Source organism: Haliaeetus leucocephalus, unplaced genomic scaffold, assembly GCF_000737465.1.
Source record: "Haliaeetus leucocephalus isolate CR32 unplaced genomic scaffold, Haliaeetus_leucocephalus-4.0 Scaffold932, whole genome shotgun sequence".
Lineage (NCBI taxonomy): Eukaryota > Metazoa > Chordata > Aves > Accipitriformes > Accipitridae > Haliaeetus > Haliaeetus leucocephalus.
In genome coordinates this window covers 3,488,081-3,500,684 of record NW_010973368.1, presented here as the reverse complement: position 1 = coordinate 3,500,684, position 12,604 = coordinate 3,488,081, and the positions used below count along the sequence as shown (strand labels likewise).

Below are 12,604 nucleotides of genomic sequence, written 5' to 3'. Positions count from 1 at the left end.
CCCCCCCCCGCCCCCGCTTCTTCAGTTGCCTTGAACAGAAAGGAAGAAATGGAGGGAAACAGCAAGGGCTGGATCCACTAGTGCTGTGTTTGCATGGTCAGTGCAATTGAGAGGGACGCCCCCATTTCACTCTGGGCTTAGCGTCCTGAACACAGCCCTGTAACTTGGGAGCTGAGGGAGCCCCTTGGGGACTGGAACCAGGAGGTGCAGCCAAGAGCGTTTTCTGGGTCCATTGATGTCATGTCCCCAAGAGAGGCATCCCCAGCTCCTCTGGTGGTGACCAAACCCATTGCAGCAAAGGTGGCCGATGGCCACCTGTGTTAGAGGTCAGATCAGAGTGAACAGTGCTGAAGGAGGCTGCCCAGGGAGGCTGTGGAGCCTCCATCCTCAGAGGGGTTCAGAAATGCGGCCATGAGCATCCTGGCCTGAGCAGGGGGCTGGACGGGACCATCTCCAGAGGTCCCATCCTACCTCAACCAGTCTGCGATTGTGTGGGAGAGCACCAGGGGATGCTCTCCACTGCCAGGACCACCTGCTTGCTTGGCCGTGGCTGGGAGGCTCATGGCTGGCTGAGGCGAGAACAGTAGGAACGTGTTTTCTCCTCACCTCCACTGCGAAACCAGAGTGATGGGGTCCTTCATTGCTCCCTTGCCCACACTGCTCCTTGCAGGGCTGTGGCTGAGCCCTGCAGAGTAGGAGTGTTCCTGGGCACAGCAGAGTGCTGCTGGAAGCCATCTGAGCTGCTGCCTCCAGGCACTGGCTTGCCCAGGGTTAAGCTGGGCTTGCTTCCACTCCTCCTTAAAGGAGGCATGGCTGTAAAACAATGTGGAAGTTAGGCACCAACAGCCATTTGGCCATCTTTGGCATTAGGCCTGAACTGGTGGGGGCAAGGGCAAGGTTGTATCACAAAATAGCAATGAAGTATCTGGTGAGGGTTTGTTTTTCTAGCTGCCTCCTTGCTGGTGCCCTGAAGGCTTGTGGTGAAGGGCAGATGTTCAGTCTCTCCCCTTGTACCTGTGCCCCAGGCACACTCCTTCCTCTGCCTGCAAAGGCTGTGTTCCCAGCCTTGGGAGGAGCTCTGTGCCGGCTGCGAGATCTCAGCCTGGATTAGGTGGCAAAGGCAAATCCTCAGCTTTGGGAAGAGCACACTTGACCTTTGCCTCTGCAGAGTTAGGCTCTCCCTTGGGAGGAAGTATTGGCTCAGCTGCTGAACAAAGCGCTGGCTGTCATGAGCAGGACCTGCCTGCCTCGGGGAGAGAGGGCCTGGGGTGGGGGTCAGATTTATGCTCCAGGGAGGGAAGAAGAGACAGCAGACCCAGTGACCTGGAAGCTTAGAGGTGACCAGCTCAATTTACTGAGAAATGCAAAGCTACATTGCCTCCTCTATCGGTAAAAATACACCATCTGGGATGGTCTGGGCAGATGAGCCTACTGGCACATCCAGATGCAAGAGGGGAATTTGGTTGGTAAGATCCAAATGATGTTTTGAATCCCTTTTCCTTATTTTCCAACCTGTTCTCCTCTGTCATGTCTTGCAGTGCCTTTCACCCTCAATTGCTGCTAGCATCTTTGGAGGTTCTCCAGGTCGCATGGAAGAAGTATCCAGTAGTGAACTTGGCCCTAGCATGGACTTCAGACAACGTTATATGTGCCCAGTGGTAGGTGCAGTTAAACATGCTTGTTTTCCTTAAGCAGTGGCATGTGTACAGCTCTCATGTTAATTCAGACTTTTTTCCTACAATATGCCTTTTGTTCTATGTAACGCGGCTCACTCTAGTGCCAGAGGGCCCAGCAAGGCATATGGGCAAACACAGAGTGGGCGTGTGGGGTGATCTCTTTTCCACTTTGTACCTGAGGGCTGAAGCTAGATGGTTCACCTGAGATGACAGAAGAAGCCTGTGTCAGAGCCAGGACTGAACTTGGGTCCCAGCATCAGCACTGTGGGGCAGTGCCCCGCACCCGTTGTCATGGGCTCTGTTTAGAAGTTGTCAGGTTTCTCTATGCTGATGCTCTTCCATGCATTCACCTAAGTCAGGTTGCTTTTAATTCCAGGATTTTTGGGGAGCTTTGCAGCCCCAATACCAGGCTTTTGAAATGGATACATAAGGACAAAGAATCTGGCTGAGTGCAAAGCGCTATAGAAATGCATTTGCATTTCCACCGCTGCAGGTACAGTGTTTGAAGGTTTGGTGTTATGCCAGACCTTCACACCCTTGTGTCTCCCCAGCCTCCTCCACTGAAGTGCTCTGAGCTTGGAATCAGTTTGAATTGGTGCCTCTAAAGAGGTGGTTCAATATTACTGAGAGCACATGGGTTAGAGAGGGAAGAGATTCACTCAGATGGAGCTGATGAAAGAATCCAGGTCTGCCCAAGCCTCCAAAGGGCTGTAAAATAGGTATAAATACATTTATCATCTACTGCATTGCAGAGGAGTGAAGAGACCGATCTAGCTTGAAAGAAGTGTCTCCTTTTGTGCCACCTTTGCCAGTTCCTGTAGATATTTGTGCAGTGCTCAGCCACTGGGTTAGCAGAGTGGCCTCTCCTTCAGGGTTGATGAGAGCATAGTGTGGCAGTCAGTACTGCAGGACAGGAATGTTGCCTTCACCTGCAGGTGGACTGGCAAAATGGAAGGAGATGAGGAGAGCTTGCCAGCTACCAGCCAGGCTATTGCAGGGTGAGAATGAGGGGAGCAGTTTTGGAGAGCACATCTGTATCTAGCATCGTTTTGCTTTACTGTCAGGAGGATTCTCCATCAGCTGCTCTGACCTTAGCCTAGGCCATCTGAACATCTTGTGGGAAGCAACTACCACCATGTTACCAAAGCTGTCCTGCATGCTGGGGGCAGAGCTACCTCCTGCTCCATCAGCTTTAGAGGTCTTCTGCATCTCTTGCCCCTGTGTCACTCACACCCCGAAGTAACAGCTGTGTTTCTGTTGGCGAGGGATGGCTGGGAAGAGACCAAAATCAGAGTATGTTACTGAACGCTTGCGTGGGAGGTCTGTTGTTAGCACGAGTGTGAGAGCTGCACATCTGAGAAACTAATACAATGAGGGGAGCCATGCACGTGAAACAACTCAGGGTAGTGGGCCATGTTCCTCCTTTAGATCTGCTTGGTGCTGACAAACTCATTAGTGGCAGCTTGATGCTGCTGCTGATCAGGACTTTGCTGAGAGCAAGAGCTCTGGAGACTGTTGGTGGCTGAGCTTTGCACAGGACCAAGCTGATGGAGTCAGTTTCTGCCCCCCAGTGCATATGGTGCAGATTCTCAACCAATTTTCTGAGCAGGCGGTGTTTCTGGGAGATGTTTGGCTGAAGTCTAGGCTCGGTGCAGCTGTGTCAGCAGGTTCTGGGGTGGGAAGGGCACTGGATTTCACTTCCCCATTTCCCTCCTAGAGTCTTGCTGACACGGCTTCCTGGACCACTAGTGTCAGGAAGAGACAGTTTGGTTTCTGGGGTGTGCGTATGTGTGTGGGGCTTGGCCTAGCCTGCACGGGGCGTGAGAAGGGCACCGAACCATCCTTCCAGCCCAGCTGCTTCCTCCACTAAAGCATCGAGACAGAGTCTCTGCCATACCCAGACTGTTTGGAAACATGTTGATAAACTTCCAAATGTCTATTTTACAATCCAGATGTGCTAGCCTTGGCTGTAAACCCTCATCTGAAGAACAGGTGTGCTATAATGTTTCTAGCAGTGGCCCCAAAGCCAGCTGGAGGCTTGAGCTGAGCAGGGGCCAAGGGGCTGGTGCCATATAGGATATGGATACTGGGGCAGGGACAGGTGAGGCAGAGAGCTGTAGGTCAGCCGTAGTTCATGGCAACCCGGAGTCAGACTGTAAGAGAAGAAAGGGGCAAGCCAGAATATCCCTCAACCTGCAGCCTCTGCTTAGCAGCACTGGAGCTGTCTCAGAAGAGGCTGCCCTGGTCGTATGGGCAACATGGGTGCATCAGCCTTGGTCAGATCTGTCCTGGTGAGGAAGCACAGGGCTAGAGCTGGCCACCAGCCTCTGTGGTATTTTCTGTGGTTTGCCTCGACCTCTCCAGCAGCTTTGTGGTCTGGGAGGCACTGCAGGTCACAGCAGCTCCCTGTCAGCATTGCCAGGGGAACTGAAATGGGGCAGCTGCTTCCTTGGACAAAACTTCATGTGTGCCTTTGGCCTGAAAAGCGGGCATCCCCCCTGGGCTGGGGAAGGTGTCCTGCTGCTGGGCCCAGATCTGGCTCCTGAAAGCTGTGCTGGGGAGAAGCGCAGTCCCAGTGGGAGGACCGGTGGCAGCAGTGCGCTGCCAGAGAGGGAGGCACCAGCCCTCTGGTGTAGGGAGGGCAGCCAGCCCTGGGTGCAGGCTCCAGGAAGCCTGTGGGGATGAGGCAGGGCACAAGGTGCTGATACCACACTGCCTTAGCTACACATGGTGCCTGCAGGCTCAGAGATGAGAGCCACGCTGATGGTCTATCCCCCTACCCCCTAAACCCCCAAACTTGCTCTCACATAGGATTTTAGATCTGCTGGTACCGCTAGGTGATTTTTGTAGCCTAAAGGCTTTGTCAGTGACGTTCATACTCTCCAGAGGCCATACGGAGCCGGTCAGGCTTGCAGGGAAGCAGAGCTTGACTGAGAGCAACAAGGTAGGCAGCATGTGCCATAGGGGCAGCTGCCTTTGCTGAAAGTAGACAGCAAGGCAGGGGTAACTCAGGCCAGGGGCAGCGCTGAGGAAAGTCAAGGCCGTATCAGTCCCACCCCCTCACAGAACAAGAGACCAAAGTGGCATTGAGAGGGGTCCTCACAGACAGCACTTTCTCCTGCACCTGGGGTGGCCCTGGCCATGCCCTGTGCCCAGCCAGGAGCCTTCAGCATCCCCTTGTCCCTTCTGGTGGACATAAGGCAAGCTGGTGCTGTTGCTTCATTTTCATCTGCTCCCAAATTGCACTCCTGGCTTGGGCAAGTACCTTTCCTGCTCCATAGCCCTTCCTGTTGCTCATCTGTGGCAGGAGCTGCCTGTAGACCAGCCTAACTTGCACAGCCTCGGAGCAGGCAGTTCTGGCCTCATGCTGCTGCTGTGGGGATGTTCCCCAGGCACATCAGGAGCTCCCCACCTCCTTCAGCCCTGCCACCCTCCAGGATGTGCTTCCCTTGGCTCAGGGACGCACAGGGCCAGCCTCCGGGAGGGAGGAAGGAGAGGATCTCTCCCACCTCCACAGTGCCAGCTGCCTTCTCAGGCACCACCCCTGTTGTCAGGGCTCTCCAGCCTTGAGGGAGTGCAGGTGACCGCCTGGGCTGTTGGCACTGCTGCGCGCTTGAGCTGTGCGAGACTGCCTTGCCTGCTCAGCCAGGCTGAGAGAAGGGAAGGGGAGAGGGAGGGAGGTAGAGGCATGGCCTGAAAGTGCATGCCAGAGCTTGGCACAGAGGCAGAGGCAATCATCCGCAGAGAGGGCAGGCCCTGCTTCTGCCCTGAGCTCCAAACCCAGTTCTGGGAGAAGCAGGAAAATCATGAGTGCCATCTCTGTAATCCTGTAATGGGTTTTTGTTCTGTACCTGGCGTGGCCCCCATCTGGGTGGGAAGTGGATGCTTCCCCATCCCAAGCTCCTTGCTCTTCTCGGAAGATTATGACCTGATGTGGTGTGGCATGGAAAGGGGCTTTGCTCATCTTCTCTGCAGTTGCCCTGCATTTATTTCCTTGTTAAACTCTCATTGCTCATTATTCTTATTTCCTGTAAGAGTCTGGGCCCTTTCTTAAGGCTGTGTGCCACACCTATGTGTAGAGTGGGTGACAGTAGAGTCAGTGTGGCAAGTGGTGAGGGAGACTTCTGGAGCTGTGATGTCACTGGAGAGCTGGATTCCCAGCCTATGAAGTCATAGCTGAGAAATTGGGTACTCAGCCTAATCCTAATCATTACCCGATGGGACTGTAAAGTGTCAATGAACTAGTCTATTTCTTGATGACTGACTACTTTAACACATACCACCTAATAATTGCCACTTTTTGCAGTTTCCTAAGATTCACTTACTAATAAGCTATTAAACATCCACTTGAAATCACTGCATTGTAATGAGCTGAGATCACTGCTCATGCAGCTATTCCAGCGCCCAAATTGGTAGGAAAGCACCTAAAATCCTCTGATGGGGAGCGGGCCTGCAATTTCAGGATGGCAGAGTAAACAAACTAAAATACAGATACATCAGCACCACCGATCATTCCCATTTCAGGATCTATGTGGCCATTATCCGTTTTCCTCTGATATGCAAAGCTGATGGGCTGAAGGACTTGCAGTCCAAGTTCACCATGCCCTGGGCAGCCAAAGTGAGGGTCTTAAGGAATAGCAACTTGAAGGAAATGAGAGTCGTTGCTTTTTAGGAAGATTGTTTTGGAATCAGAAGCAAGAATGAAACGACTTTAATCCCAAATGCTCAGTAGAACTCAAAATTTGATTCAGGTTTGTTTCTTCTGGTCTTTTTGTTTAAGGTAATGCAAAGGCAATGTGGTGCTTTTGAGAGAAATTCAGCGTGGGAGGAATTTCTCAGGAAAAGCTTATTCAGCACAGTCTGGGGATTGCCTGGTTTCTTCTGTCTTTGCTGTTGGGTCATCTTGCTTGGATCTCTATCTTTTCTCTTCTCCAGGTTTTGGGCTCCTTGGGAAGCACTGCCTGTGAAGTGGTACCAGATACCAGAAAGGGTGACTTTCCCCTGAGGAGAGCACCCCACACTCCCTGGGTATCCTCAAGCTGCTTCCCTCAGCGTTTCCCTGTTTCCTTCCAGTCTGTGACAAGCTGATGTTTGATGACCACCTCAGGAAAAGCCTCCTGGCATTAAGACCCCCGTGAAAAGGGGAAGAGAAGGTTATGGAAATTCACACTATCAGGGCCCTTTCCACACTCCTCTCAACAGTGCCCTGACCATGTGAGGAGCATTCCCTCTTTGTGGGTCACAGCCCTTAAAAATAGCAAGAGGTTCTGCTTCCCTCTTTCCTTTCCTCCCTTCGTGAGGACAGCTGACTAATGAGTGCTCTGGTTGAAGCCCCCCATCAGGCTGATGTCCTGAGCAGGCTTGCTCCTGCAGGGAATGCATGATGGAATGGGTTTCCTGGTTAGGGCAGCCTCCATGCTCCTTGGGGATGCTCAGGCTTTCCTGGTTTCCAGGCCCCTCTCCCCGCCACGTGTGGTTCTAGCCACAGGTATCAAAGAAGCAGAGAGGCCAGACCAGCCTCTTGGGGAGAGGGGAGATTGCAGTCGTATCATTGCAAACAGGACTTCATTAATTATAAATGGACAGGTCCCCCTGAGCTGCTGTAGCTCTGCATGAGTCATATACTAGCTGAGGGTTTTTTTCTCCTGAAGAGTTGCTGAAGGGGCTTGAAATAGTGTGATGGATAAATAAGGGACCAGCTGTGCTCTGCAACCAGCCCCACCAGAGCCTTTCTGCAGCAGTAGCCCACAGCAACCTCCTCTCTGCCTCACTCTGCACTCCCATCCCTTGGGTTCTGCCATCTGGTCCTGCTCTCCAGGTTTCTTCTTCCTAGCGGCATGTTTTTGTCTCCTGTTGTAACCTCTTTTCCAGCGTGTGGTCTCAGCCCTTGGTAATGCACGGACATATGTTTAGACAACAGCACAACCAAGGAGTCCAGTTGTGGGACACCCACTTGGCTGGTCTGTGCCTCCCTCCTCCATCTCAGAGATGGTCCTGGTTAAATGAAAGCAGAAGGAACAATAAAACCAGCAAACCTTGGCTCTCGACTAGGAGCTGCTGGACAGTTTCTCTTCTGTTTTCTGACAACAAACCGTCGCTTACACGGCTCTCGGCTGCTGGCAGCCTCCTCACAGGGAGAGGCCGAGATGTACCCCAAGGCTCTGAGGGACGCACCAAGAGTGGGTGGAGGTAGCTGGAGGGCCAGGCTGTGTGTCTGGCTGGGATGGCTCGTCTGTCCAGTGGGAATGTCTCCTTCCCTGGGTGCTGTAAGCATGAGTGTGATGAGCTGTGTGTATCTTATGGCAAAGGCGAGGGGTGGGAATGCTGTCCATGGAGGATTTGCTGGCTGTGTTCACAAATTCAGAAGCTGCTTTTCCTGCCTCTCTGATGCCCATGGTTACAGACATCTGCTCCAGAGGTCTCTCTGCACTGCTGCCTCTAAGTTGTTTCTCCATCCAGCTCCCCAGGGCTGCCGTGCCCTCCCTCCTAGTGTAAGATGGCTCTTTTCAGAGAAGCTGTGACTTGTACCTCTAAAAGGCTGGCTCCACACCCTGATTTTTAAGCCCATGGGGCTAGCCAACCTTCCCCTGCCCTTCAGGCCCGAGCGGGGGGAGCTCTCCTTCTTCCTCTGTGGGAGCTGCAGGCAGCTCCTGAATCCGTGGAATGTGTCCCATCTGCAGCGCGTTAGGGGTCTGCTCACAGTGAAGGAAGAAGCACATGTGGGGTTGTGAACTGTTCTGAAGAGGAAGAAAAGGGGCTAATTAATCTAAGGGATACAGTGCCAGGAGCCACATCTGGGGGCCAACTGGCCCTGGAAGCATGGCTCCCAGGTGCTATGCCCCCAAGGGGGTCATGTAGAGCTGGTGTGGACCCAACGGGTAAGGGAATGAGAGTGGGAGGGGTCCTGACGCAGAGGGATCCGCATCAGCACACTCCTGAAGAGCCCTTTCTCCCTATCCTTTGAGAGGGCTCACGGAGATGTGACTCATGCTCGTGTCTCCAGGCACAGCCCACCTTGACCCCCCCTGCCTCTGGCCCTGTGGCTTCAACCCTCAGCTGCCCAAGCACCCCTCCTTCCCTGCTGTAGCAGTGGCAGGTGAGAAGGACCATGCCAACAGCACAGTCCTCCCTTGCTCCTCTTCTCTGCAGGGTCTGATGAGCCCCTTGCGTTCTGTGCTGGCTTCCAGGTCTGCCTCATTCACCTTGGCACCCTAGCCCTGGAAACCGTGGACTTGGAGAGGTGCTGCAGCTGTGTCTGCCCTCGACCTCTCCTCTGATGCCATCACTGCTGCCTAGAAGTTCACGTGGTGAATTAAGGGGAAGTGGAGGCAGCAAAGAGTACTTTGAGCTGCCCACCTGCAGCTCACCCCCTCCAGAGAGCCCTGTGCTCCCTGCTGATGGGGGCCGGGCTGTCGAACTCGGCTTGCCAGCTTGCTGCCCTATCCTCTCTCTGCTGCTGCTCTCTCTTCCCAGGCGCGGGTTTGATCTCGGCAGCAAGCAGCCCGACCGTCTGCGCTCTGCCTATGCGAGTTCCTGAGAAATGAGGTATTTCATGTTTGCCTGCTGAGCCCCCACTGAGCTGCACGCTGAAGCCCAACCTGTGTTATGAGTCCCCACGCACCCCGCGCTTCCCCATTTCTGATGGGTTTGTTTTCGGGGATAGCCAAATACGAAATGAGCCACAGGGCTGGGAGGCAGTGAGCCTGTGCCTGAGCACCTGCGCATCACCCACCTGCACTGGGGATGCAGTCGCTCCCCTCCCCAGGCACCTGAGCCTGTGTCTGCAGCCCCTTGTGCCAGGCAGCCCCAGGGCAGCCAGGCTGCCCTCGGCCAGCCTCTGCTCTGCTGCAGCGCCTAAGTGGGATCAAATGGTGCCTGCACGTCCCTGCAAAAGCAAAGGCCTGTTTGCACGTGTGAGGCTGGAAGGGGCTCGGTGTCCAGCTCCAGGGGGGTTACTGTAAACACGGAGTGAAACTCATTTGAGAAGGGATGCCAGCTCCCTGGGCTGGGCTCTGCCGCAGCCAGGGGTGGCTGCGAGAGGTACTAGAGGGCCGTCGACAGCTTTGTTGGGTTTGCACATCTCATTCCCTGGCCCCGTTAGGGAGGCACAGGCTCCTGCAGTCCCACCACCGTCAGGGCTCCAAGTGCAGGCTCCTTTGGAGGTGCGGTCCCCTGGGGATGCCATGAGTCTCCTTCTTCCCTGGGGTGACCCACCAGCTCCAGGGAAGAGGAATCCACTTGCGCCCTGAGCCATCCTGCTCCAGGGTTGCCTGCTGTAGCTTTGAGCACTGCCTGGGCTCTCGGCTGCTTTGTTTATGGCGTTGATAATTTTCTCGTGTCAGGTTTAGGCACAAGCATTCTTTCCACTGCTGCATAAGAAAGTAATTAGGTGAGGACAGAAAGGACATTCCTCTTCCTCAGAACAAAGAAATGAGCCATGGCTGTTATCGGGCACTGCTCGCGGCATCCAGGGTCATGCAAGCTCCTATCCAAGCGGTGGCTCTGCTCCAGCGGGGCAAGCGGGCGAGCAAACCGATGGCGTCCCAGGAAGTGCCAGAGCACCCACTGGTATTTCCTCTGATGCCACTGCCCCATAAGCCAGCTGCCAGGGCCAAGGTCAAAGCCCGAACCCCCTCAGCCCCATCGCACTTGCTCACCTGCCAAGTTACCTCCTCCCCTCTCCCTCGCTTGCAGGACCCCAGCCGGAGGGGATGTGCTGGGGTCCTGCTCTGCTCCAGACCCAGCATCCTTTTGGGGGATTCATTCCCTGTGCTTCTGCTCCTTTCCTGTCTCCTCTGGACCCCGGAGGGCAGGCAGCAGTACTCCCATGCCAAGGAGAGGATGGCTGTGGTCCAAGAGGGCCTAAAAGTCAAGGGGCAATGCAAAGAAGGGAGCTGGAGCCACTGGTTTCAAATGGGAGAAGCTTTAGGAGCGCAACCGCTGGAAGCCAGAGAGGAGGCACTGGGGGAGCTGGATCCCTCTGCTATGAAGCTTTCGGGAAGCAGATGGCTTGGTGAGGGCCAGGGGAGGCGGCACCTGTAGTGGGAGAGGCTGGGGGAGAGGAGCATCAGTGGGACAGGGAGCTGTAAGGGGCTGGGGGACCAGCGGGCACGGTAGGAGAGCCAGTGCTCTCCAGGGACAAAAGAAATTAGATGAATTCACGGGCTGATACTACAATTTGCCTTTTAAACCCAGTGGCTGAGCTGCAGCATCTGGCTGAAGGAGTCCCTACCCTGCGGGCTGCTGGAAGACGTGAGGGTACAGCCAAAGGATCGCTCTGTGTGCATGCAGAGCTCCTCGTGTTCTCCCGCAGGCATCCAGACGCAGCACTCAGGGTCAGGTTGTCAAGTGGGGTGAACCTGTCATCTGCCTGAACTTGGCATGATGAAAACGGCTTGGTAAGTGTTACTGGCCACAGGACCCACTGAAGGGACACACGCCAGCGAGCATCTCCTTCCTGTGAGCGCCTGCACTGTCCTCCTCTGCCTCCTTGTGTGCAGATGCAGTGAGAGGTCTCTAGCCACCCACCAAGCTCACAGATCCTGCTGTGGGCCAGAATAAGCCCACCCCAAATACACTGTATTGCTGGGCTGGGACAGAGCCTGAACTCATCTGGGAGGATTGGCTCCCTGCTCGAGATGGCCAAGGGCAGCAGAGATGTGGCAGAGGACAAGGCCAAGCTGATGTGCGTGGCTGAAATGGGATTTCTGTGTGTTGTTGATGTCGTTCCTCGCCCCCCCCCTGCCCTTCCCTCAGTCTTTCTCAGAGCGTATAAAGTAGTCATTTCAAGCCATCCTTCGACCTCCAGGTGCCCATACACAGACAGACACGGGGAGGGAAGGACACCTACTCTAAGCTGGCGTCTCCTGAAAGATCTGTCTTAGGTGAAGGACCTGGAGCTTTTAGGTGGTTCCTTTTCTAGCCTGGACCTATACAAGGAAGAATATAAAGCCCTGAATTGGATTTGAGGGGATCTGAGAGCTCTGTAGCCAGGGTGGGATGGCAAATAAGGCTCTCCCCATTGCCATGCCTGTCTCCTGTGAGATGCGATCAAGAGCAGCAAGAGGGCTAGCGGTGCTGATGCAGCTCCAGGAGTCCCCAGATGCTGGGGGGCGGCGGCGTATTCCTCCGCATCCGTGTCTCCTGCTCCGTGCACCCCACACCCGGGGCTGCTCCACCTTCCCCGAGCGGTTCCAGCTGCGGCGGGAGCCAGCGGCTCGCTGCGGGCCGGGCGGCAGGGAGGGCTCCAGGGGCTGCACGCCGGCTGCCGGGCAGGCGGCGGACGGGTCTCCCCGGCCAGGCAGGGGTTAAGGCTTCTCTGTTGTAGTTTGTTTCCCTTTGCCAAAGTGGGTGTTGCTGGAATGTCTCCTCTCCTAAGGAGGGGGGCCGAGCCGTGTCCTCTGGAGAGGGGGGATGTCAGCATCAAAAAGACACAAAAGGGGGAGGTTTCCAAAAATAAAACCCTCCATCCCCTCCAGGCGCTGCCAGTGCCAGAGGCAGGCGCGAAGGTGCTCGGAGCTGCCTGCGGAGCGCGGGAGCTCGCCGGCGAGCGGGGCCGGCCGCCTTCCTCCTCCTCCTCCTCCTCTTCCTCCTGCCGCGGGGGCCGCTCAGCAGCCCGCGCCCCTGCCTCCGCCTCGCTCTCTGCGCCCCCGGCCCCGGTGGGCGGCAGGTCGCGGCGGAGCCCCGGAGCGGGATGGGGCGGTGAGCGGAGGGCGGAGAGCCGGCGGTCCCCGCTGCCCCGCGCCCGCCGGAGGATGCCAGCCGGACGCTGAGCGCTCCGCGCCGCCCGTCTCCCCCCGCCACCGGCTGACACCATGCGGGGCGCCGCCGCCAGCCTCCTCCCGCTCACCTTCGCCGTCCTCCTGGGCTTCGCCGACGCTCGGCCGGACTCCGCGGCCAGGCCGGAGCCGGGGAGCGGCGGGGCGGCG

The 12,604-nt window shown here is 55.8% G+C and overlaps 1 protein-coding gene across 1 annotated transcript in view; it reads left to right on the top strand.

Annotated features, from left to right (window-relative positions):
• Positions 1 to 12,604, top strand: part of LTBP2 (latent transforming growth factor beta binding protein 2) — a 99,136-nt gene that overhangs the window by 12,636 nt on the left and 73,896 nt on the right. The window contains exon 3 of the mRNA XM_010583712.1: positions 1,539 to 1,658. Coding sequence (XP_010582014.1) covers positions 1,539 to 1,658 — 120 coding nt within the window. The remainder of the gene's footprint in view (positions 1 to 1,538; positions 1,659 to 12,604) is intronic.